Here is a 25,005-nt window from a genome sequence, read left to right as displayed (position 1 = left end):
GCAAGTGTCCTATGCTCTATTATGTAGGTGATTTGGGAGAAAGCTTTGTTTAATGAAGGTTATCAGATTTGTCAAAGGATTTATTCTCTAAATTAATTTTTTCTCACAAATTAGTTAGATTTTCAGTGTTCTAATTTGCGTAAGGACACACTAGATGTTCCACATGCTTTTAATCTCTTTTAAATAAAATTAAAACACTGCTTCAGTTCTGGACCTACAGTTGGTGCTTCCATGGTAACAAGGAGAAATATCCTACAAGTTGCTGTCATTTGGTCTTTTTAGTTAAAAAAATTTGCACAACAAGCCTATTTGTTCTTATCTTATAAATCATTTAAGTGTAAATAAAAATGAAACAGTGAACAAATTTAATAACATGTTCATTCCACAAGTTTTATCACTTTAGAACAGCAGAAAAAAAAAAAAAAGACCCATAAAATTCAGTCCTTAAATACTGGAAGTATACAGACTACCACTGCAATTGTAAAACCTTTAATTTGGGAAAGAGGCAACACAGTATGTAAATTGTACTTTAGTTCTTCATTTCTAAAGGCTTGGATTCAAATCCTGGGTTGAACCCAAGAGAAAATGAGTCTGATGATTTCAATTCAGTCTCTAATCTGTTCAAGCCCTATTACAAAACCACAAAATAATTCAGCACATTCAGCAGCCTCCTGGATGTTGAACAAGACTGACAAGGAAGTTGGGGGCGATGCCGGTGAGGGACCATCTCCTGTGGAGCTTCTTTTGCTCCTGGAAAATTTGGCTGAGTGCTCTTTGAGGTTATTCACCCCTCAGCAGCCCATCAGATGAAAAAAAAGCAGTAAAAGCAGCAACAGATAGCGACCGCTTGGAAAATGAAAAGAAAAATATGGAAAAAAAGTGTGAACGGGGTGTGAAGATTATACACGTGAGGGAAATGTGACAGGTGAGAGAGGACGATATCATGAGCAGAGGATCCCTGGCCTTTTCTGGGGCAGCACGGCTCATGCAAGTGGGGCTCATCCTCATCTGCTTCTCCCATGGGCATGTGTCCAGGGTCCCAGATGGTGGCACTGGGGCAAAAACATACCAGAAAATTATGGCCTTCCCTCAGAACTTCTTTAAAAGCATACCTGTGTTTTGAGCACCTTTCCTACTCTCTTTAATGAGCTTCTATTACTTGTTTCATAGGTATGTAGAATAAGCCCCAGTCTGAACTTCTCTTCTGCGTAGCTGTTTCACATGAGATTCAAAGCTAACATGAGCAGAAGGTGACTTGAACCATACGTTGTGTGGTTCATTAACACATAAAATATGCATAAAATAAATATTCATAGATACTGTGTAGCTGTGTATAAAAACACATAGTTTTATAGAACTAATAAAATAAATGATGCTTTTGAGCTTTCATAAAGGGTTGATCATACACCACTGTATAAATAATTACTTATTCACCCCTTTGCCAAACTGCCCATTTATTTATCTTGACAACCTAAATTGAAACTCCATCAGCTGTACTTCAGTAAATATTCTGTTAGACAGCAGAAGGACATACAAATGTTAAATGATAATGGGGTTGTATCTGTTTTGTGTTTATTTTAATGGGTGTCTTTCATCAAGCAAGAGATTACTAATTGCATACCTCACTATCAAGTATATACTTACATATAACTTAGCACCTGAGAAATAAGTAAGGCTTAAAAAGGATTTTCCAAAACTTGTATGTAATTGTAATAACTAGCTCAGTAGGATCTATTTGTCTATTTGTTTATTTTAGCAGTCAAAACAGTCTTTACATTTTTATAGTGTGTTTATTTATTTAAGTGATATTTAGTCAGTGCTAATAAACATAGAGCTGTTGTCATTCAACTATAGACTAGAAAGTGTCTATACAAAAATTAGACTTCAAGTACTCAGATTTTTTTCTAAAAATGTGTAGACACCTCTAGAAATGTAGTCACAAATTACACTCTGAAATATAAATTCATTGCTAAGTTATTGGCAACCATACTTGAAAATCATCAATGAAAGAATTTCAGTTATGGTTTCTTTGCATTGATAAATGAAGGAAGAGTTATAGAATCTGTAAAAATGTGTTATTTTTTCTTTACTCATAAAATCCCATAGACAAAGATGTACTGGGCAGTTTTCATTTCTTTCCACTTCTTTCCCTTTGTTAAAAATTTAATTATTCACTTACATGGCACTACCATGACCTTTTTAAAAGCAGAAGAGGTAATTGTCATACTTTCCCTCAGCATGTTATGAAGGGGTTCAGAGACAAGAGGGCACTGCACAGACGATACTGAAAAGGTCAATGCAATCTGGCATCACTGTAGCTCTTTTTCAGATGTTGAACTGTGGTAAGCATGCAGAATTGTTCTAATTAATCATTTCTTATTTCAGCTTTCACTTTTAATGCACCCAAGATTTCCCCCCAAAAAAGCATTTGAGCTAATTATTACTTTTATCAGTATTTGATGTAATACAAACAATTCAATAAAATGCCAAGATCTCAGTTTGCTTTAAGGCCAGGTAGATCTTTAGAAGCTTCCAGTATCTGTTTCAGCCACACAGATTTGACAGACTTTTACCATTTTCTCAGATAAACAAGAAGGCAAAAGTAGAATGGGAGAAAGAAGAAAATCTCTACTGTAAGCCTCATGTGCTCCTCACAGGCAGTTTCTTCCAGGTCTATACTCCTGTAGAGTTGTGGTAGTCAGTGCATATTGGGGCAGACATGTGACTTCATTTGATGCTGCTGAGGTGGTATATACAGAAATACAATAGGAAAAGCAGACACACTGGGTTTGGGGGCAGCGTCAGGACCCCTGAGACCCCAGTATCACAAGAGCCACTTGCCTATGGAGTTGTGCTATTCAAATTAAATATGGCAAATATAGCCTTTTCACTCATACACTTCTGGCCCAAAGTTTACTGTATGGCAATTCATAGCAATTATACACACAAATACCTCTTCTGACAAAAATTCAGGCATGGAGATCTGATGTGTTTCACAGCATGAAACTCTTATGCCGACAAAATACCCATAGCAATATTTGGTATACTACTGAAGTTATTTGTACACACAATTGTGTATGTGCCAGACATAATGGCAATAGTTTAAAATATAAATAAACAACCAAAGATATGGTATATGTCCTTCTATGCAAACACAGTTTTACAATGGTCTGTAGTGCATTTGTAGGGAAGCAGGTACAAGATAAGGACACAGTTATGATTGGGGATGGGTCAACAAAGATAAAAGATGACTCTCCATTTCTTATTTTAATTTTGTTTCAGGCATCGGTAAGTCATTAGATAATGTACAGCTCGCTCTGAGCTCTGAGAGTGTGTGAGCAGGACACGCTACAAACCTGTTGTAACACCACCTTCCATGTGTTCCCTTTGTCCACAGCATAGCTGCCAGTCAGATGGAAACTCCATCTACTTCCATGGGACAGAAGGCAGCGAGTTCAATTTCGCCACAACCAGGGACGTGGACCTCTCCACAGAGGACGTCCAGGAGCAGTGGGCAGAAGAGTTTGAGAGCCAGCCTAAAGGGTGAGTGCCCCTCACCTGCGCAGGGCCCTAAGCAGGCGTGCAACATCACTCCAGGGATAAGGAAACTGGATAAACAGAGAATTGCATTTTGTCTTTGCTGTGTTGTCAGGGAAGACTGTGACTGGGATAAATAGCAATACAGTAAATAACGAGTGATTGTGGATTTTAGGAAGGAGTAAGTCTGGAAAGTCCAGGAGGAACAGTGTGTCTCCAGACCATCCTGTCACCAACATTTTTAATGAAAAGGTCATGCCTGTGAAATACGTAATCATTCTGAAGAAACACGTGATGTTGATCTGTTTTTTCATTCACACCTGAATGTTGTTAACAAACTCATATCCATATGAAATCAAATTCCTTGAGAAATTCATCCCTCTCTGGATTGCTGCTGTGAGCCACGTTTTGCCACAAGAGAGCTCCTGCTTGTGCAGAAGCCTGCAAGTGCCAGGGGAGGAGGAGGTGGAGGCAGGACAGCTAAAGCAGCAGCCTGCTCTCACCAAGAGCATGGCCATGCCTGCTGTGCAAGAGCTGAGGATCTGGCTGATTATTTACTATTTTTGCTTTAAATATATACATTGGGATTCAAAGCGTACCTGTAAAGCTGGACCCAGCAGGGACTGCTGCAAGGGCACTGAAAAGAAAGAAACCATTTAGGACAGCAAAATTACTACTCTTATGAAAACATGAGTGAGACTTTAAAAAAAAAAAAGTGTCCTAGTAAAGAAGTATCATTTTATATACCTCAGTGTATAAATTCTGACAAAAAGAAAATAGTCAACAATGTGGTCTTGATTATTTTTTATTTATTTAATTAGTTGCTGTAACCCCAGGGCAATGAGAAACATACACTGTTAATTTATGGGTCTCTACTGAATGTTGATACTTCCTTAATCCCTTCTTAGAGAAATGTTTTTGAATGTTATTTGAACTATATTTGAAATACTGGTTTGCTGTATTCAGATAGTCACAGAAACAGTTTATACCTGAGACAGAGCTTGCAGGAAGGTCTCAGGCCCCCTTTGTAATGTCAGCTCTCAAAAGAAAGGCAAAAGCATCCCTCACAAGGGAAAGCAAAAGGAAGCTCACATGTAGGGATCCCCACCACCTTTCTCTGCACCAAATGCTCTCAGAGGTGAGACATCTGAAGGAGCTCAACAGTCAGGGTAGAGGAGCTTATCGTTGTTTTTAATATGGAGTTGATTGGTATTTTTTGCATGTCCCACCTAAAGCAGTAGGCTACATGAATAGAGGTTGTTGTTGTTAGTACCACACATATTCCCACTGTCATTCTTCTTCTCTTTAATTGCATAAATTAGGGCCTGATCCTAAATGTGGACAGATCTCCACACCAGGTTGCCTCTCTCTCTAGCAGATACATTGCTTCTTTGGACCTCTGTGTCCAGTTGATCTAATTTAGATTCACATATTATTCTATCACCTGTTTTGTAAAGAAGAATTTCAAGAGGCATGTGAGGTATAAATTAATTCAAATGTAATGTTAAATAAGAATGTCCACATCTCTGTCATGCCATCACCCAGGTTCCTTCTCCCTTTATCCTTACAGACAGTGTGTTGACATATTTCTATTAAAGTGTCAGTTTTTTTAATGTTGTAGAACTTCCTAGTTTTCATTCCTAATGCTGCCTAAAGGGAGAGGATCCCTGGAAACATCCATGATCTGCATCATTCATGACCCCGAGCTGCTTTGTGGGTCAGTACAGAGAGTGTTTTAATTGAGCTAAATAGAGCATACAAAAGATCAATGGAGCATTGTGAGATTTTGTCGTGTAAGTTAAAGTAGGCACAACTGTTTAATTCTGTACTTGTCTTCAGCCCAAGAGACCCATTTTCAAAATTGTGTTTTGATTATATTGCACATTACCTTTAAAAAGTCTGCACAACAGAATTGGGGATAGGTTAAACTGTGCTTCCATTAAAATATTTATATTTATATCATAAAGCTTTTCAGTGATGTTAAGCTTGCTAATTCCTGTGTAAATGACTGACAGTTTAAAATCAGGATTTCCAATCAGGCACGTTACTGGTCTGTCACAGCTTAGGTCAATAGGGAAACTGGCAGCTTTTAGGAAGATCCTAGAAATACATTTTGAAATAGTTGGAATGGTTAAACTGATAAATAGACTGTTAAATTCCTGAAATGACAGTTTTTGAAATTGTCATATGGCATATCACGGCTAGAGATTGTTTCTGTTGGAAGGGGACAGGAAAAGGCTCTGCCTTCCCACAAAGGTTTCTGAAAAATCAATGTTTTCTCATTCATCCTGAATCACAATGGCTAGTTAAACGATTGGATTATCAGGATGTAGTGATTCCAAATAATTTCATTGTTTTATCAACCTTATAATTTTAAAATACTTTATTATGAATTAATTAAGACTTCAACATGAATGATAATTTACCAGACCAAAATAATGTACACGTTTTCAACAGTTTCTAATCTTTCAAAATATTTTAATTGAGTTTTGAAGAAACCAACGCTTTCATGATGAAAACATATTTTCAGAAAAAATATTTAATTGAAAAATTCTGCAACAGCTCTTTTAATTATCACTGAATAAAAATAAGATAAAATGTTGTACAGAAAAACTGAGAAAGATCGTATCATCACATATTAGAAACACAGCAGTCTTTTTTCATACTCTGTTCATGTGTTAGTTAAAAACTGTTAACCTAAATGCTCAAAAAGATGAAAAGAGAGCATTTTCAGCTATTACCTACATATTTAATGACTGTATAGCAGATATGGTGGGCATGTGCCTTTTCAAGTTTCATTGATCTATAAACCTTATATTATGCAAAATGAAATGGAATGCAATTATATTTTAAACATTTTTGTGCCAGAAAAATAATGAAGATGATAGAACAATACACTAAATATTTGTTAATAGAATTCATTAAAAACCTCTTTTTTTTGGTAATTCATGCTTTTCTGCCAATTTATTGAAAATATTTACATTAACTTTGCTTTGAGTCAACTGAGTTTAAAAGCTAGTATTGAATATGTAAGTAACGTCATAGGAATCGTATTTGAAAATGCATTTTGTTGTCCTCTGTAAGAGTAAAAGCAGCTACTTTTGTGTGTACAAATGAACTCTCAGAACAAGTTTTTTATGAGTTTATCAGTAATGTGCCACTGCACATTCTTCACCTATTGTTGACCTCTCCAGGTGGGACATATTTGGAGCCGTCATTGGTACTGAATGTGGGACACTGGAATCTGGCTCAGCTATGGTATTTCTCAGAGATGGAGAAAGGAAAATATGCACTCCATACATAGACACTACAGGTTATGGGAACTTAAGATTTTATTTCAGTATGGGTGAGTATATATTCCTAATGTAATACAACATGTGAACATGTGAGATTTAAATTGTGCAGTGTGCATAGAACTATTTTAATTACTCCTCAGAAGAGGATAGCTGTTATTTGTGACTGTGATGCCTGAGGGTGTAAGACTGACCACTGTCAGTCAGATGAGAGTCCACCCTTCTGGATGCCTACAGAGGTGCACAAACATGGTGGGCACATAAACAGGCCTCCCAAAAATATTGTCCCAGATGACGCTGACTTGCAGATGAAAACCTTTTTGAACTGGACAGAACACTCTGGGTTTAGTAACCCTTGGTGTGTTTTTCTTCCATGGATTTATCCAGCCATTTTTTTTGGCTGATATAAACATTTAGCTCCAGGTTAAAACAGTTTAATATAGAAGTTACATGAAGGTGTGTCCATAAGATCGGTGGCTAAACTTCCTTTACAGTTAGAGGAGATGCAGTCAGTACCATTGCTGGAAAAACCCATCCAGCTCACCATGAGACAGCTCTGCTAGACTAGCTGGGCAGCTCCCTAGGCTCCACTGGCTACATGGGTTGGATCTCTGTTGATATAAAGGAAGGTTAAGTACCTGGTGCACACATAGGTGTGGATTCACTCTTGTTCAGTCCTCAGGCATTCATTACACAAGCACAAGTTTTTGTTGCCACTTGAGGTGTCCAAGTGTATCTGAGACATCAGCACAAGGCTGGCAGATATAACCCAGGACATGGGGGAGAGTCACAGCCTGCTGGAGTAGCAGGTAGGTGAGGCAGGCCCCTCCACAGTGTCTAAAATGATCCTTGGTACTAGTGTTTAATCAACTGAACCTGCCTATTGTGCCCACAGCTCCATAGTTTAACAATTCTTCATGTGAAGGAGCGTCTTCTTGTATCTTCTAATTTCACTCAATGCTCCTTACTCCATTATTAGAAGAGATAGTCATGTCTTTGTCATCCTTACCACACCACAGAGGATTTACAGGTATCTGTCATATCCTCCCGCAGTCATATCCATGTAGACCCTGGTGTTAATCTATCAGAGTCAACAGAGTTGCACCCGAGGATGAGATAGGAGTAGCACAGAGGTGGGACAGTCTTACCTGGTTGAACCCATAGAATAATTTCTGCTCAAAAGCTCTTACTCTGTTAATAAACATTTTTCTTTGCTAACCTATTGACCCAGAGTGAGTTTCACACAGAGTGTGCTATAGTCTGCTACAGTCTTGGATGAAGTATGGCCTACATGTGGTATCCCTCATGAAAAGCACTGATGTGGTGTTAGCATCATCTGTGGACCTTTCCTGCTGGGACAAAGTGCAACTTAGTCATTTACCAGGACTAAGAAAGCAGCCAAGACCAAACCTATCCTGTTATCTCCCCTCCCCACTGTTGTTGTCAGTGCAACTGCACTAGTTTAATGTTGCAACAGACAAAAAACCTTACAAACATGGTGGTTATCACTCAGTACCTCACAGTGTTTTTCCAGAACTTTTATTTTGCACAGGAAATTGCGTGAAGTTATTCTCTCAACATCGTGTTTAGAGGAGGTGAGGTTTTTTGCTTAAAGTAGAGAATAATAGAATAATAAAGGAGGAAGCAGAGACTAAACTTGTGACCTCCACAAGCAACCTCCTGAATCAACAAGAAAAAACACACTTCATTTAGTGAGTGGAAGACCTCATGTTGTTGTCCTAAATTGTTGCACATCTCTGTGTTACATGAATTACCAGTAAAGCACAGGAAAAAGAGGATGCTTTTTCCCAGTTCTTCCAAGCATTACAACACCTGCAAGAGAAACAGGAAAGAAATTTGCTCAACCTTCTGAACTTAGGAGAGAAGTTGTCAGCACATGCAGGCACAGAGGATAGTGGGATGTCGCTTGAAAAATGTATTCTGTATGTACTTGTAAATTAAATAATAGTTTAAACATTCAGGCAAGCAGAGAACTTGAAAGGACATGTGGATATTCCTTATTACAGTATAATACATATCAAAAATGCACATCTTATCTAGTTCTCTGGGCTGCTTTGCCTAGTCCATTCCAAGAACTGTCATCTGTAGCAAAAAAAAACAGAGAAAGTGTTTCACATATGTAACTTTTCTACTTCACAGACTTTTCAAAGAAGCTTCCTCATCCTGGTTTTTTCTGTTGTTTTTTTTTTTTTAAATACCTCCAGTACCCATAGTGTACAGGGAAATTATGTTTCCTGTTTCAAATACAGATACTTTATTTTAAAAACTTTTTTCCAGAACACCAATCTAGTGTGATGATGTCTGTCTTGTAACTGTAATGCAGAGCTTAATGCTCTTATTTGCCAATACATCTGCTCTTTCAGAAAAGGTTAATAAGTGTTTGGGGTTCTACCAATGTGAAGATATTTCAAATGCTGCCCCGTACCAGTGAGGCAACTATATCACACATGTTTTGTGTGATACAATAGATTCCATCCATCCTTTTTAGGATATAGTGTAGACAGTAGAAGAAACAGCACAACAAATAAGGTACACAGCAGTTTTCCTCATTTCCTACCAAGAAAAGTTCCAAACTATCAGCTGAGAAGTATTTAAGAGGTCCTCACACACAATGTGTGTGGCTGCATGGAGTGTGAGTACTAAGTAACAGTTTACTGACAAGAACTCAAAAAGCAGAATATTTCTATATAAATAGGATTTAAAACATACGGATAGAAGTATTGCTTTAGGCAGAGCATTTTCTTTTAAAATTGTTTTGATAAGATGATTAAGAGAGGTACTTGAGGTTTTCATAATTGTCAGCCTCCTTGGTCTCTGGCATGGTGTATCTGATCAAATAGTTCTTATACACTGTGTCCTTAGGGCTGGTGTTTTTTAGTTTCGTATCCTAAGTTTAAAAGCATCTGGTTGTAATTACTTTCATAAATATGGCTGCATAATATGATTCCACTTTCCAACAATAAGGGCTTCAATTAATTTTTTTCTCCCTCAAATGTGTATTGTACAGGGGGAACCTGTGATTCTGGAGAATCCCATGAAAATGATGTCATACTTTATGCCAAAATTGAAGGCAGAAGGGAACACATACCTCTTGATACCCTGACCTATGCTGCTTACAAGGTAAATTGTCTTAAACAAAGTAGGTGGATGGGATGGATAGATCAATCTATTTTCAAGCCATCACATCAATGTTGTATGTTGAATTCCACAGGGACAGTCAAGCATGACCTTCCCAAGCACATAAGTCGTGTGCAGATCTTCCAGTGATAGGGTGTCTTTGCAACACAGCTCTGCAGTTATTGCTGATTACTCCACCCCAAGCAAGACTGGTGTGTTGGCTAGTGTTAGGATAACAGACAAATGGGCAATGGGCAAAAATTTTCAGCTATCAGCTGAAAACTTTAATGATTACATCTCCTCACAAATAACTACTCCTGTCTCCACTCAGGCTCCTGCTACCCATGGTTTGATACTCAGGAGCTATATCCTGAGAGCATCAGTCATGGTGGGATCAGTGGCTGGGAGAAAAGTGATTCAGAAATGCCTGAATTTCTTTCCCACACCCAGTGAAGGAAATTTCACATTTTACACTTATTCATTCCATTTTAAATACAGTTGTGTGCCCTCTTAGAGGGTCCACAGGGATGCGGGCATGACCTCAGCCATAGGAGGTGGTTGCTGGCAATGTGCACAGGCAGCGTCTCCTCTGCTTATCAGCCTCCTTCCAACAACATCCACCACTCTCAGGCAGGACAATAAGGACCTTGAGCTTGCTGTCAGGATCTTTCCTGTCTAGGGCAAGAAAGAACTTAGACCATGTCTACACTGAGTAACCCAGCCCTGAGGTGTCCTTATTCTGCTGCTTTAAAAAAACCCAGCAAAAGTTGATATGTAATACATATACACATGGATGCGCTAGAGATTGAAATGCAGTATGCTTATACAGTGTGTGGGAAATTTGGTGATAAAGATGCAGCTGATTTCAAGCACAGGTCTGTGTGTATTTTCACTGTAACACTAGCATTCAGAGAGCAAATGTTTACAGTATGGTTTGGCCTGAGTTTGGTTGAGTCACTTGCATTGTTTCATTGTGCATGGCTTCCCTCCTCCCCTGCTTCTGTGTGAAACACAGGGTAGAACTTTTTTAAAACTAAGGAAACTGTAATTGTAAAATAATAAAAAATTAATTGGGGAACTTGGAGAGAGAGATAGGATCTGAAATTACACTAAATTCATTGTGGATTTTTTTTTAAAACAAGCAGTTTTAAAGCTGACATCCTCTCTTGACATAATAAAGGTCTAATTACGTTGCTTTAGGACAAAGGCTAAGCTTTGTAAAGCAGTGCTTTCATTTATTTCAACAACATAACATCCTCCCTACATATGCCTGTGAACGCATGCTGTTACTCCATTCTCACGTATTCAGACTAGACATGCCATTACCCTGCATTTGCTTCTGTGAGCAGAAAAGCTCCAGGACAAATTACCAACTGAGCACCAACAAAATAAACTAGTATTTTTCAGAACACAGAAGGTACAGTCTTTTCTACAGTGTCTTTACAACCAAACAATCTGATCCCACTAAGGTGATAAGCAGCACTGGTATCCAGAGTGTTAATAGCTATGCATATGATATAATATAAAATGTTTTTATTTGGGATTTTCTGTGGAAAAAGGTGGCTAAAAAAGTTAACAGAAATTAAGCAAGGAGCACATGTTTGGTTCAGCACATTTGAAGTTGCTTTTCTATTTTAAATAGTACCTTGTGACCTTTTTAAATATTATTTTTTTTATTTAAGCCTGATTTAATTTCTTTTAAAGGTTCCATCTTTGGTTTCTGTTGTCATTAGTCCGGACCTGCAGACTCTTGCAACCAAGTTTTGCCTGAAGCAAAAGAGTCACCAAGGCCACAACAGGAATGTCTGGGCTGTGGATTACTTCCACGTCCTTCCAGTGCTCCCTTCCACGGTGACTCACATGATCCAGTTCTCCATCAATTTGGGTTGTGGAACTTATCAACCTGGTAACAGGTACAACCAGTGAGATCTCTCTTTTGATTATCAGCTTTCTAGTACATTTTGCTTTATAACTTTTATATTAGTATTTGGAAATTTTTTTCTCAGAAAGGACAGAACCAATTAATAATGACAAATATAAACTTCTCAGAAGCTAATGTTTCTCCTGATCTCCACAGGCCCAGGTTTATATGTCTCACATGCATTAAGGAGTCTATTAAATAGCTTTCCAGGTCAAAACTTTATTTTCTTAGTCCATTATTCTGAAATATAGTTATGATTTCAGAGCAACTTTTACTTCACTTTCTAATGGATATGAGATTTACCTGTATATTTGATATTATATTATCTGATTTACCAGATAATACCGGGTAAGAGGGAAAGTATTAAAGGCAGCAGCAGAAACCTGTCCTGCTGACCTCCCAGAGATTACTGATGCCACAAGTATATCTAATTCTTGTAAGACTGGTGATAAATAGTCCTCATCTTAATGACCATCACTGTGAGAACCTCATTGTCTATAGACCCATCACAGAACTCTTTTGCTGGCTTCACTTCATTGGGACATTCAACATGATTTTTTCCATGGAGTTAGGGGAGAAGGAAAGGGAAAGAAGGGAGTCATTTGCTGCCCCATATTTTGTGGAATCATAGAACTGTTGGTTGGAAGGGACCTTCACAGGTCATCTAGTGAAACCTGCTGATGCAGGTGGGATTGTTACCAGCATAGGTCAGCCATGGTTTTGCCTATCCATGACTTGAAAATCTCCATGGATGGATATTGTACTACCTCTCTGGGTGACCTGCTCAAGTGAAAAAATGTTTCCTAATGTCCAGTACAAAACTGAAGCCATGTCTTTATGGCCATTGCCCTTTATACTGTGCCTGCCAGTACTGAGGAGAGTTTGGCTCTGCCTCCCTTGTGAGTGTCCTCTTCACCATCACAGGCTGCCATAGCTCACCCCTCCGCACCAGTTTGAGCAAGCCGGCTCCTCAGCCTCTCCTAGCTTGGTGCTTGAGGCCACGGACATCTTGGTCATCCTCTGTTCCAGCTCTCCAGTCTCTTAACATCCTTCTTCAAACAGGGGAACCAAACCCAAACTGCCCACTGTCCTTCTTTCCTTATGTACATGCGAGACTGTTTATCCTGATATTTTATGAAGATTAAGTTACTTATATTTTTCCAGAGTCAAGAGTTTAAAGTAAGAGAATGTAAATGCTTTCACATCCATGTCCCATAGCATCTTTTTCCAACTGGAAAGAGCTGCATTAGCACTGACAGTCCTAGCAGTCATGCAGGGCAGCAGAATTCAAGGAGCAGCAAAAATCCAGGCATGGCACTTCTATCTCACAGGAAGGGAAAGCAGCAACATTTTTCTACATGCAATGTGAAACTTTGCCTGTAAACACTCCTGGCCTGTAAGCATGTTATATAAAGTCTCTGTCTCAGTCTGTTATGTGATAAGGATTAGTATATATTTTGAAAGATTAGTATTCCTTCGTGTAAACTATTTCTGAAGCAGAAGTGAGCTGCTTCATAAAAGAAGAAGCACTAGGTCCCCATTATCCCTATCTGTATTTCCCAAATATGGCAGCATTTCCCATATCCTGGTCTACAGCATTATTCATAATGCTTTCATTACTGCAAATGTGAGAGACTCGCACTGAATATATGCAGTAAATATGACCCTCCAAGGTATCAATACAGTTAAATTTGAAATAAATTGTCAAAACCTCCATAAACCATTTTAATACACTCTTACAATATTACAGTGATGGTACATTTAAATAAAGTCATATTGTCAGCAAATTATAATGAAAAGGAAAAGTTATATCCAGTAATTTAGTATTGAGGTGATGAATTATGACTTTTATAATGTTTCGCTGATATTACTTAAAATAAAACAGAATATTACAAGCTAATTATATTGAGGAAATTACAAGAGTATTTCAGTAAAATACTAAATCTGTAATAAATCAAGCACTTTCTATATTACTTTTTCAAGGTCTTCAGAGTGTAAGACACCTAAGGATTTCCTTACACTCCTAGACTGTAAACAATGTTTTTTTAAAATATGCAGTGAAACAGGGAAGGAAAAAATTCTAGTAATAATTTTTTGAAAATTGAACTTGTCAATGAACTTCTGGGAGAATGAGTTTAATAACTCATTGTCATAGACTTAGTGGATGATCTCATAGAGTTTCCAGTTCTTTAATGTTACTATCTGCACATGGATGGTTTCATTTACTACTAGTCTATGAAACCAGAGAACTGCAGCCTTTTTCCAAGCAAATCTGAATTTTTTGCATATGGTTATGTCACAAAATTCACAAAAACTCACCACTGAAAGCCCCAGGCTCTGTGAGGTGGGGAGAAAGCCTCCAAGGACCACTATGGTGGGGCAACACAGAGGCTCCCATGGCTCCAGGGGTTCTGCATGCTACTAGGGCTCTTGGAAGGGTGTCCTTCCCCAAGTCCCCTGCACACAGTGCAGTCCTTGGTGGGGGCTGGCCATTTTCAGTTTCATTGCGTTTTTCTGATCTCCATTTAGGCATGATGGATTGAGGAGGCAGATGACTGAGGAGTCCAATTAAGTTAATATTTGTCGGCAATGAAAGGGAAGAGCCAGCCAGTGCATAAATAACTAGTGATCTTTTGCCACCTTCTGAAGATGTAATGGTTAGCAGCTGGCAGTTATAAGCGTCCTGTGCTCACATGATACTGTCTAGCTCTGATTAATCCAAGTTTTCTCCTCATTATTTTTGAAACCATTTCTAGCTGAAATATAAGAGTAACATCAGCTCATTTAACAGCAGCAGCATAAAAACACTAGTTAGCTGGTGGCCAAACAAGGACTAGGTGTTTAAACAATCCTCAGTCTATAGGCTACCCTTTTGGTTTTAAAACACTCAGATTTGCTTCATGTTTGTATTTTCAGGATTTTTTGTATTCAAAGTCTGCTTAAAATTATTTTACGTTTCAGCATCAGTTATTAAGAATAGCAGATTTGGTGGTTTCTTAATGTTGGTACTTCTACATTCATATGTATGCCAGGTAGGCTCACAGTGTCTTTCCCCTTTCTTTCCTTCACTGTGTTATCAGCATCAGCTTGGAATTTTCAACCAACCATGGTCGCTCTTGGTCCCTGCTCCACACTGAGTGTTTGCCTGAGATATGTGCTGGGCCTCACCTCCCCCACAGCACTGTCTACGCCTCCGAAAATTACAGCGGGTGAGAGTGTTCTCTGGAAAGCTAACTGAGATGTAAGATTAGAGAAGTGAATTATAGGTGACAGAAGAAAGAAGCAAAGCACACAACCCCATGTCATCTTTCATTTTTGACTAGCTGAGGACAGCAAGGAAGGAGTGTTCTGGTCTCCCTGGCTGCCCAGTAATGAAATTTAAAATATATGGGGATGCTTTTGTGGTATAATATTATTTTTTTGACGCTGATAAATTACAAAAATACTGCTGTGGACAGCATGTTGGTAATTAGATGAAAAGTTATACCTTGTCAAAGCCACAAAAGTTTTCTTCTTAGTCAAAGGAACCATCAGTCAAAGCTATATTTACATCCTCAGATACTGTTACTCACTTAGAATCTCAACATTGTGTTACAATGAAGCACATCCTGCATACTTCTGCAGATGGAGATGGTTGTTAGTGTCACTTTCCTATATCAACCCTTCTCTTTATTAAGTCTCTTTGGTACTGTTCTCACCATAAAATGAACTGTGACATCTTGTTGCATAGCACAAATCCCTTGGCTGTGTATCCTCCTGTATCCCAACTTCTGCAGACACTTCAGAGCAGTGGGTATGACTACGAGAAGTGTAGTTGAAGCATTGTTATGATCTGGTGACCCCCCCATTTCTGTACCATTTTCATAGGAACCATTACCCCTCATGTGTGTAGGAAGTGTTGCCCTTGTGGATGATATGAGAATGATGGCCCAGACCACAGCAGGCCAAATTCTCTATGCCCCTCTTCTCATCCCCAGGGGTTTCCACCAAACAGAGCTCAGTCATACTGAAAGGTTTAATTCAGTATGCAATTCATTGTGATGGAGCAGTTGCTACAGCAAAGCAAGTTAAGGTCTTTGCTGACTTCATGCATTCATACAGAGTAAAAAATGGCTGGGTTTTATAATGTAATAATTAACATTCATATATTGTATGAAAATATCATTGGCCATATTCTTTTTTTTCATTTGTATTTTCTAAAGCCGCAGTAACTTCACTGCTTCATTTGAGCAGATTTTAGAATTAAAAATGCTCACAAAGCTCCCAGTAAAAGTAAACACATCTGCAAAATATGCAGTTGCTTAATGACTATCAGTGTAAAATGCTAGTATTTGTGTTATATGTATTTCAGGTGGAACCGAATAACTATTCCCCTTCCCAATGCTGCATTAACAAGTGACACCCGGATTCGATGGAGACAAACAGGACCAATCCTTGGAAATATGTGGGCAATCGATAATAGTTAGTATGCTTACCCATGATCATGATACATCAGAAGAGTAAATTTTTATATGCTGCTCCAAGTAAACGTATTTTCCACAAACACAAGTCAAAGGATTTTCAGTTAAATTCCTTTTCTTCTCATCTGCACTTGATAACAGGCACATTTTGAAGCTAGAGGGGAATTCTGCTATTTGAAAAGACAATAACCCTTTTTTTTTCCCTTTTAATTGAATGCTTTCAAGGAAAAGATATTGGTGGCAAAGGCTTAATACAGCATTTCCTCTGACTGCTTAGTCCTAATTACATAAATAGGTACTACACTGAGCTATTAAGGACATGTAATGTGCCAGCCTAAGCAACAGCTACAGCATCTGGGACATATTTTTCCTTCTAGACATAGAAGACCTTCATAAAGCAATGCTGCTACCAAAACACTGACAAAATTTTTGCATTGTTTACAGTATCTTCAGGGGGAAAGTACCATCTGTTTCAGGGAACTATTCTCCTTTTAGGAAATTATTTTTCACCTACCTGTTCTTTAAATGGATGTGAAGGAGCTTATATTGACTTGTATAATTATAAAACTTAATGCAGAGGATAACCAGGGCCAGTCTTGAAAGGAAATACTTTAAAGCACAGAAAAAGTATTTAAGAACACAGGATAAAATAGATACAATGTATGAAATGCAGAATTAAGCATGACTGAAAGGGCTAACTATGAGAAGGTGCAAAATTTTTAGCTTGCTCATTAACCTTAAATGATTTGGGACTAAGTAAACTACATTCAAAATTTGTTTTGTTAGGTGTGTGAAGTATGTAATTTAAAGATTTAGAATAGCCTGTGAAATTTTGTAGTGATTCCCAGTAAGTTTTGGTATGGAGTCTGGGAATAGTAAATAGTTACATTTTGCAAAATCCTTAAAGTAAACTAATGCCTAGTTTTGAAAACAAAATCTTTGAATCTGATAAGGTAATGCCACAAATGAAAGTTTTTCACAAAAAGTAATGAAAATTATTCTCTTGATCATAGTAATGGGAAGTAGCATCATCTTGACATTCTGGATGTAATTAATGCTTGTCTTTAGAGATGATGACATACATCAAAAAGAAAGTAAAATGAAGGGAAAATTTAGGTATATAAATATAAGAAGATGTCTGTAAGTATCTGCAAAGATGAGTTGCTACCTAACGAAGTGCAAACTCTAAGTGTTGGAGACACTCATAGATGTTCACAGAAAAAAAGCAAGATGAAATCAGTTCAAGGATCCAAATCCTTTACAACAGAACAAAACATCAAGATTTTGAAAATCAATGGACAATTCATGTATTTCCACTACCTTTGCTTGTAGAACAAAATACAATTCCATCAAAGGATGCTGCATGCTCCAGTGTGTACTATCTCAAAAGAAGTTTTACCAACCATCTGCCTAAAAAGTGCCTGCTCCAAAATTTGTTTGAGGTGTAGAACCGTGATACGGGAATCAAGTCTTAAAGATGAACATGTTTCTGAGGTTTTGCATGCCTCCTTTGTTAGATACTAGTGAAACTGAAGCTTTACTCTGTATTGTAGGGAAAGACTGATAAACACTGACAAGCCACTCAAATTCTTGAAGAGAGGAAGATTTTCAAGAATTCAGCGCTCTTGACTTTTAGCTTCACAACTGTTTCTTATGTGAATTAAGTTTTAAATGAAATCTGGAAGCTGGCCATCTTTTAGAAACACTGGAAAACCGCCAATTTCCATAAAGCTTTTTAATTTTGAACGACATCATTACATCTTTAACCCTTCTACTTTTACCACCCCCTCAAAAAGACCTCAAAAGACACAAATAAATCAAACAGACAGAACAGAATTTTTGCACCCTGAAAAGTGAGAAAACCTAGAAATCACATGAAATCGGATGGGGAGTTAGTTACAGGGAGTAGCTAACAGGGATTTAGAGTGCGTCTGCCAGAGAGTACTGACACACTGCTATGATGGGCAGCATCATAAAACTAGGAGATGGAATAAGTAGTGCTTGTTATAGATTATTTTAAATTGGTGACTATTTGGATGACATTCCAAAAGTCACAGTGCAAGTGGATAACTCCGAGTAATAGGCATTCTTCAACAGAAAAGATGACACTATTCATGGTTAAGGCCTGTTTATCATACTGTATTGAAAGAACATTGCCCACAAGTTACCACTTTGGGCAACACCCTGATGAATGCTTTTCTTTATAGTTGTGCAAGGAGATGTAGATTATACTGAGATTTGCTCTTCTTTCCATCCTTCATATTTTTCACATAATATCAACACTGTCAATTAGGAGTCATTATAGGCAGATGAAACAAAAGCGTAAAACAATTCTGGAGTATTTTTGAGTGCATATGATTTGAAGCTTTTTAATTTGAAAGAATCAGTGAAAGTGTATGATATTTTATATTACTTAAGACATACCAGGGCAGGTTCTAATTCCAGTAAGTCCAGTGAAGTTAAGTATGTGGATTTCAGTGAGAGAAGCAGTGTCACATTTCTAAAATCTACAAGACTGCTATTGGAATGTACTAATATATATACTGGATTGCATCTCCAAAGAAAGATGAAGAAAAAGGAAGGCAAGAAAATGGTCAACGCATAGCAAATCATCTGATCTCTAATTAAAACATCACTAGTGTCTCAAGTCACAGATTACCCATTAAATAATATATTATCCCCAGCTATCCTTGACACAGTCAAGTGCATTTTATCCTTTTGTAGACCTCTTGCAGCTAGTGGGATTAAGATAAATACAATAATTGTATGATCAGGTCTGTGTACTTTCTTGTATTTGTTATATTCTGTTTATCACATAACATAATCCTTCATTTAAATGATTTTTTTTTTCTCTGCAGTTTATATTGGTCCATCTTGCCTCAAATTCTGCTCAGGGCGAGGACAGTGTACTAGAAATGGCTGCAAGTAAGAGTTATAATTCAGTACTTGTGCTCAATTTTTATCACACAGTTCACTTATGATCTGAAAGTTGAAATGATTTTCATTTCAGCCCTTCCTTTTTGAGATGACTAAATATAAAACTAGCATAGACCCCAGAATGCATAAAGTTCATTGGCGAGCTAAAGATCAATCTTTCTAAACAGCAGCATATTTAGTATTTTTTTATAACCTTCTTTTGGGAGAGAATCTAAGTTCCAGTTCACCTTAAAGTGTGCTACAGGGCACACTGAAATGTCAGTGATGAATGCTTTATACGCATTTATATGCATTTATAGGAAGGTGATTTGGGACTGTATCACTTTTATATTAAATTTTAGGAAAGAATCACAATTTTCATAGTTCTTATATCCCATAGCCTAATAGACCTCAAGTACAGAAGGCCAACACTCCACTTTTTTCTGGAAAGGGTTCCAGCCTAAAAAGGTACTTACTCAAAAGCAGTAAGCACATCCAAAATATTGCTGTAATTATTTTTAGGTATAATCAAGAGTGTGATCCACAGGGCATTCTGTTCTGTTACTCAGTTTCTTGTAATCAAATCTGACATGCTACAGATAAAAGTAAATTAATCATTTTACATATCGAACAACTGTAAATTATGTTGGCAGTATTTCTGCTCCAAAAATGAATAAAAATATTTCTGTATTGTGTGTTATGTGTAGATTGGTGGGGTGTTCACAACTATGATTTTTTTAAATTGGAAAAATAAGTACTAGCTAAAAGAAAGTCATTGGCAATGCAATACCTAAATAAAGTTTAAAGAGGTTCTTGGTCCTCAGTTTTGAAAGGGACTTTGTAGCCATCTTCAGTGCATGAACAGCTGCCACCACTGTGTTGGTTTGTCAACCAACCACAGGAGAAGATGGGCCATTAATTACACTGTTCAATCTTTCTCATCTGCAGGTGCGACCCTGGCTTTTCAGGGCCGGCGTGTGAGATGGCGTCACAGACCTTCCCCATGTTCATCTCAGAGAGCTTTGCCAGCTCCCGCCTCTCCTCCTACCACAATTTTTACTCCATCCGGGGGGCTGAGGTCAGCTTTGGCTGTGGGGTCCTAGCCAGCGGCAAGGCCCTGGTCTTCAACAAGGATGGGAGACGCCAGCTTATCACCTCATTCCTTGACAGCTCCCAGTCCAGGTGAGAAGGAAAGATTACTAATATGAGGCAAAGAAATTGGGGAAACCCCCCCGTTTCAGCTACAACCTTGTGTATTATTAAGCCAATTGTGTTTTAGCAGGAAGAAAAGTTTTTTAAAAACTCCTAGTTGCATATTTTAATGATGAGTTCATAGCCTTGCCTTTTTTCCTCCTGCTTTGTGAACAGAGCCCAAAACAGACTGGAGGGAAGTTATTGTAGATCTCAGATGGAAAATATGAAATGTTAATATCAAACCTGAGTGTCAAAGCCAAGTGCTAATTAATTATTTATAAGGTTGTGTTTATTTGACAGCTTGTGGCAGCTGATTAGATCCATTCACTATCTCTCCCTCCCTTTCAGTGCCTAATAAATAATTAAATGCTGTAATGATTGGCATTTTTTAACTATATGTGCCACATTGCATTACTTGACAGTAAAAACAAATCACACGTACAAAACCCCGTAACTGATATTTATCAAAATTTGTCTAGATTGAGAAGATCTGAAAACAACCTGGTTAGGAAAAAAACCCCAAAACACTATGCAAATGGTACCCTATAAATATTTGTGTAATTCTGATCCAGGTTTCTGCAGTTCACACTACGCCTGGGCAGCAAGTCAGTGCTGAGTACCTGCAAAGCACCCGACCAGCCTGGGGAAGGAGTGTTGCTGCACTACTCCTACGACAACGGGATTACCTGGAAACTACTGGAACACTATTCTTATCTCAACTACCACGAGCCAAGGTATATACATAAATATTAGGAGGAGCATTATCTACGTGCAGTTAATGCTGGTGGTGGTAGTCACTGTAATGCAGAGAGTAAGTACAGCTACCCACATGGTATGGGAGTGGAGATCTTTTACTGCACACTGAAAATTACCACTTTTGATTAAAATTTTGCAGCTGTTTTGGGCACTTCCCATTTTTGCCTGCTTCTATAAAAATGAACACATGGGTTTAACGGCATTCAAGTCTCAAGTTATGTAACAGAACAAGCTGAGGCAGTGCAGGATGAGGGGTAGAAATGGACTCATGGGAAACAGGGACATGTCCCTTCCCATGGAATCAGCCACTTGTAAGGAAAAATTAACATAAATTATTTGTAGCTTTGAAGCCATGGATACCTTCACTACACCATCCTCTGGGATTAGGAGTTTTCAGGCAGTGCAGGACAGCTGAGATAAAATCTGACCATGAGGGTCTCTCCAGGTCAGCAGGGAAATTGCACCTGCTCCCATTATGAAGGGGATTACATGACTTTGTGCCTGTGCCTGTTGGTTGGACTTGCTGTCCTGGGAGGACCTTCTGGTAACTGTGCCTGGGAATTGTACAAATCTTGAAGAAGCTGAACAAAGAGCTCATCTTGTCTAGCAGCACCTATGTTTGGCATCAGACTAGAAAGAAATGTATCTATCTGATGTATTTAGAGAAGAAGGTATTCTTTACTGTTACACTTGTAAGACCATCCACTGATTCCAATAAAGCAATGCAAAATCAGGAGTCTCCATGAGCACACCTGTACCACAAGCCCAGAACAATATGGGCTGGCTCTGTGCAAACCCACTCAAACCTGGAAGCATCCACCTCCACAGGGTGCTGCAGCAGAGCCAATAAATCCCAATGAAAGGAGATGCTCTGCAAGGGGGCACATAAGAGGCAGACCCGACGGTGACATCGTTTGTCCCATCCCAGTGGGTCCATTCCTACCTAAGGGTGGCTTTGCGCTGGGTATTGCCCTGCATCCTCTTCTCTACTCCTCCACCCAGTTCCAGGGTAATGCCTGAGTCAACCCCAGGGGTGGGACTGTAGATAGTCTGCAAGTCCCTTTAACTGTATTTAACTTTCATTATTTATATTTATTGAGCTCAGATCAGCGCATTAAAAAAAAAAAAGATCTCCTCATCCTGTTAAAACTCAGTACAAGACATACAATATACAAAATGTGATTAGGAATAGTCTAATGGAAAAAACTTGTAATGTTAAATACATTTCCTGGGAGCTATAAGAAATACTCAAAAATCTGAGAGGAATTACTGTATTTGGTAGAAGTATACTGCATGTGGACTTCAATTTCTGAAGTTTTAAATGTTTCCAAAGGAAAGATCCTAAAAACTGGAACACTCATAAACCTTCTTCAAAATTTCCTTTCCCGTCCTTTATTATAGTCACATATATATTTTATATGGCCCTGTTTCTAATTCTTAGATTCAAGATTACAGCTGTAGGAATTCTATTTCCCTAAAGCTTTTTAATATATAGTACTATGAAATTTTTATAACAAAAAGGAAAATGCACATTCCGGTGACTGATTTTACTGAAGTTTAAGATATAAATGTAGTAAATTATATTGGTGCCAAAGACTTTTTTTTCTTTTTCAGATTAAGTATGAAACACAATTTCTGTTGTTCTGACAGGGCAAAGAGCTAAGCACAACATACACAGGTTAGAAAGGTTTTGCCATGGGATATCTATCTGCTCTGGGTAGATAGAAAAATGACAGACATACAAACCTGAATATAATGCTGGCAATAATTATGATGAAGAACATGAACACCTTCTCATGTTATGTTGTCTGAAATTATCAGCATTTTTGGTAACATAGATGGACTGCTGCAAAGTTTGGCAATCAATCTGTATCCAGAAATTTAATTAATCTTCAGTCATACAAAAAATAATTACACATTTAATGTTCTGCAGAAAAGGTGCGTTTAATCTGCTAACATTTGACAGCTGCATTTTTCTTCTGAGCAGAACAGCAGTGGGTTTTCAATATTAGGTATGCGCATAGCTTGAAAGAATGAGATCAGAGCAAAGGTCTCCCAGCTGGTTTTTAAGAAATCTAATGGTAGCTGGTAATGTTAGTAGGAACACTTTTCTTCTCTGCAGCAGAAAAGTCATTAGCAAGAATCACCCTCCCTCTCCATCTATCTCCAACAAATCGAAGTCAGACAGGAGAAGCTGTTATAACTGGAGATGTAGTCAGGCTCTGCATACTAACGTATGTGCCATATACAGTCATTTACACCAACGTTTTTGAACTGTGTTTGCTTAATCCCCTGGGATGATAAATTTATTTTAACATGTGTTAAATATTTTAACATCCGATAGGTGTATCAGTGGTGTATGTCATGATTTAGGATTTTCTGTAAATTACTGTCAGTGAGAATTAGTGTCCATGTGGGTGAGCTTATGAGAGTTAAGAGTGAAAGGGAAGATGCAGGCATCAGAGACAGCTACCAGCAGAGAAATACACCCAGGATTATAACAGAGCATTAGATCACACAAGTGCCAAGTGCTTCATGGTGTACGCTGGATATAGTGCTCCTCTTAGCCGGGGTGGCAGCTTTCCTCAGGTTCACCCTACTGAACAATGGAAGACAAAATCATCAGTTGCTTTTAGCATCAGTAGAGATTTTGTGTCATTTGTGCCTTCAAAAAATGACCCAAAAAGTCATAGAGTTACTGCTTATTAGGGAACCCTTGGTGGAAAGAAATTCCTTATAGTTTAATCACATGCCAGAGAGTAGCGGGTCTTGGTCTTTCTCTTAAAAGGATATTAAGTCATTCAAGCATGTGTATTTGAGCGGCAAAAGAAATGTATCTGCCATACATAAAGCGTGTGCACTGCTGGTCCCATGCCACGGGGACACGACCACCATCACCTCTGGCTGTCCCTTGACACTGCTCTCTCCAGCCTACAACTGGCAGAAAGCAGCTCCTAGAAATGCCAGCCAGGAATTTTAAAGTGCTTCCCACCTGTTTAGCCAAGCTGTTTGATTTTCTTCTTGCTAATGGATTACTGTATTCTTCTTTAAAATCAATGTGATATTAAACAACAGTATTACAAATTTACTCTTTACAAGGACAGTTCAGCAAGTCATTTTTAAGAGTGTGGTTTTGCACTAAGAGCGCTGCAGGCACGGGACTGTTTCATATGCACAGAACAAAACATTATAACAGGCAGTTTAGAAAGCCTTAAATCTGGAAAAAAATTAGTGCTAAAGTGTGAAATGATGTTTCCATTTTACCTGATTTGTCATTTTATCCACATTTCCTCTAAGAGAGAAAGAAAAATATCAGCTACACAATGAGCTTGACGAAAACCCTTTTGCCAGCAAGTAATTGTACACCAGTGGAGACATACGTCCCTGTTGCCAGTCTGTTTCATAGCTCACATGCATTGCATGGGGCACCATGGTCCTGGTGATTTATGGAGCTTTCAGGAAAGTGTTGTTGCTCTGGCAATTAATGCATGCTCCCTGCTGCCGTGTATGATAATTGCTTCTGGAAATTAGATATTCTTAATTTTCTTTGCAGTTTGTCGGTTATAAGTTTGTTGACATAGCTGCCATGACAAAACAGGTGACCTTGTATACCAAGAGAAGCACCTGGGACTCACCCTCAGTTGCATCTCTTTGTAACTACAGAAGAAAAGTGTCTGCCATGAAAGACTACACATAATCACACTGTCTGACAAGATGAACCTTTTTCACTTGCGTGTCACAATTTATAGGGGTGTGTTCTTCTAGGACAAGAGCAACATAGGCATGATGT

General features: G+C 38.3%; 1 protein-coding gene across 2 annotated transcripts in view; it reads left to right on the top strand.

The window, feature by feature from the left end:
* The window catches only part of RELN (reelin), a 295,992-nt gene that overhangs the window by 175,138 nt on the left and 95,849 nt on the right, over positions 1-25,005 (top strand). For both annotated transcript variants that reach the window (XM_074869921.1, XM_074869920.1), the window contains exons 11-19: positions 3,398-3,543; positions 6,732-6,883; positions 9,859-9,971; positions 11,673-11,881; positions 14,970-15,098; positions 16,241-16,350; positions 19,208-19,274; positions 20,214-20,447; positions 21,032-21,193. In XM_074869921.1, coding sequence (XP_074726022.1) covers positions 3,398-3,543; positions 6,732-6,883; positions 9,859-9,971; positions 11,673-11,881; positions 14,970-15,098; positions 16,241-16,350; positions 19,208-19,274; positions 20,214-20,447; positions 21,032-21,193 — 1,322 coding nt within the window. The remainder of the gene's footprint in view (positions 1-3,397; positions 3,544-6,731; positions 6,884-9,858; positions 9,972-11,672; positions 11,882-14,969; positions 15,099-16,240; positions 16,351-19,207; positions 19,275-20,213; positions 20,448-21,031; positions 21,194-25,005) is intronic.

This window comes from Strix uralensis, chromosome 5 (genome assembly GCF_047716275.1).
Source record: "Strix uralensis isolate ZFMK-TIS-50842 chromosome 5, bStrUra1, whole genome shotgun sequence".
Classification (NCBI taxonomy): domain Eukaryota; kingdom Metazoa; phylum Chordata; class Aves; order Strigiformes; family Strigidae; genus Strix; species Strix uralensis.
This window is presented reverse-complemented; position numbering and strand designations above follow the sequence as displayed.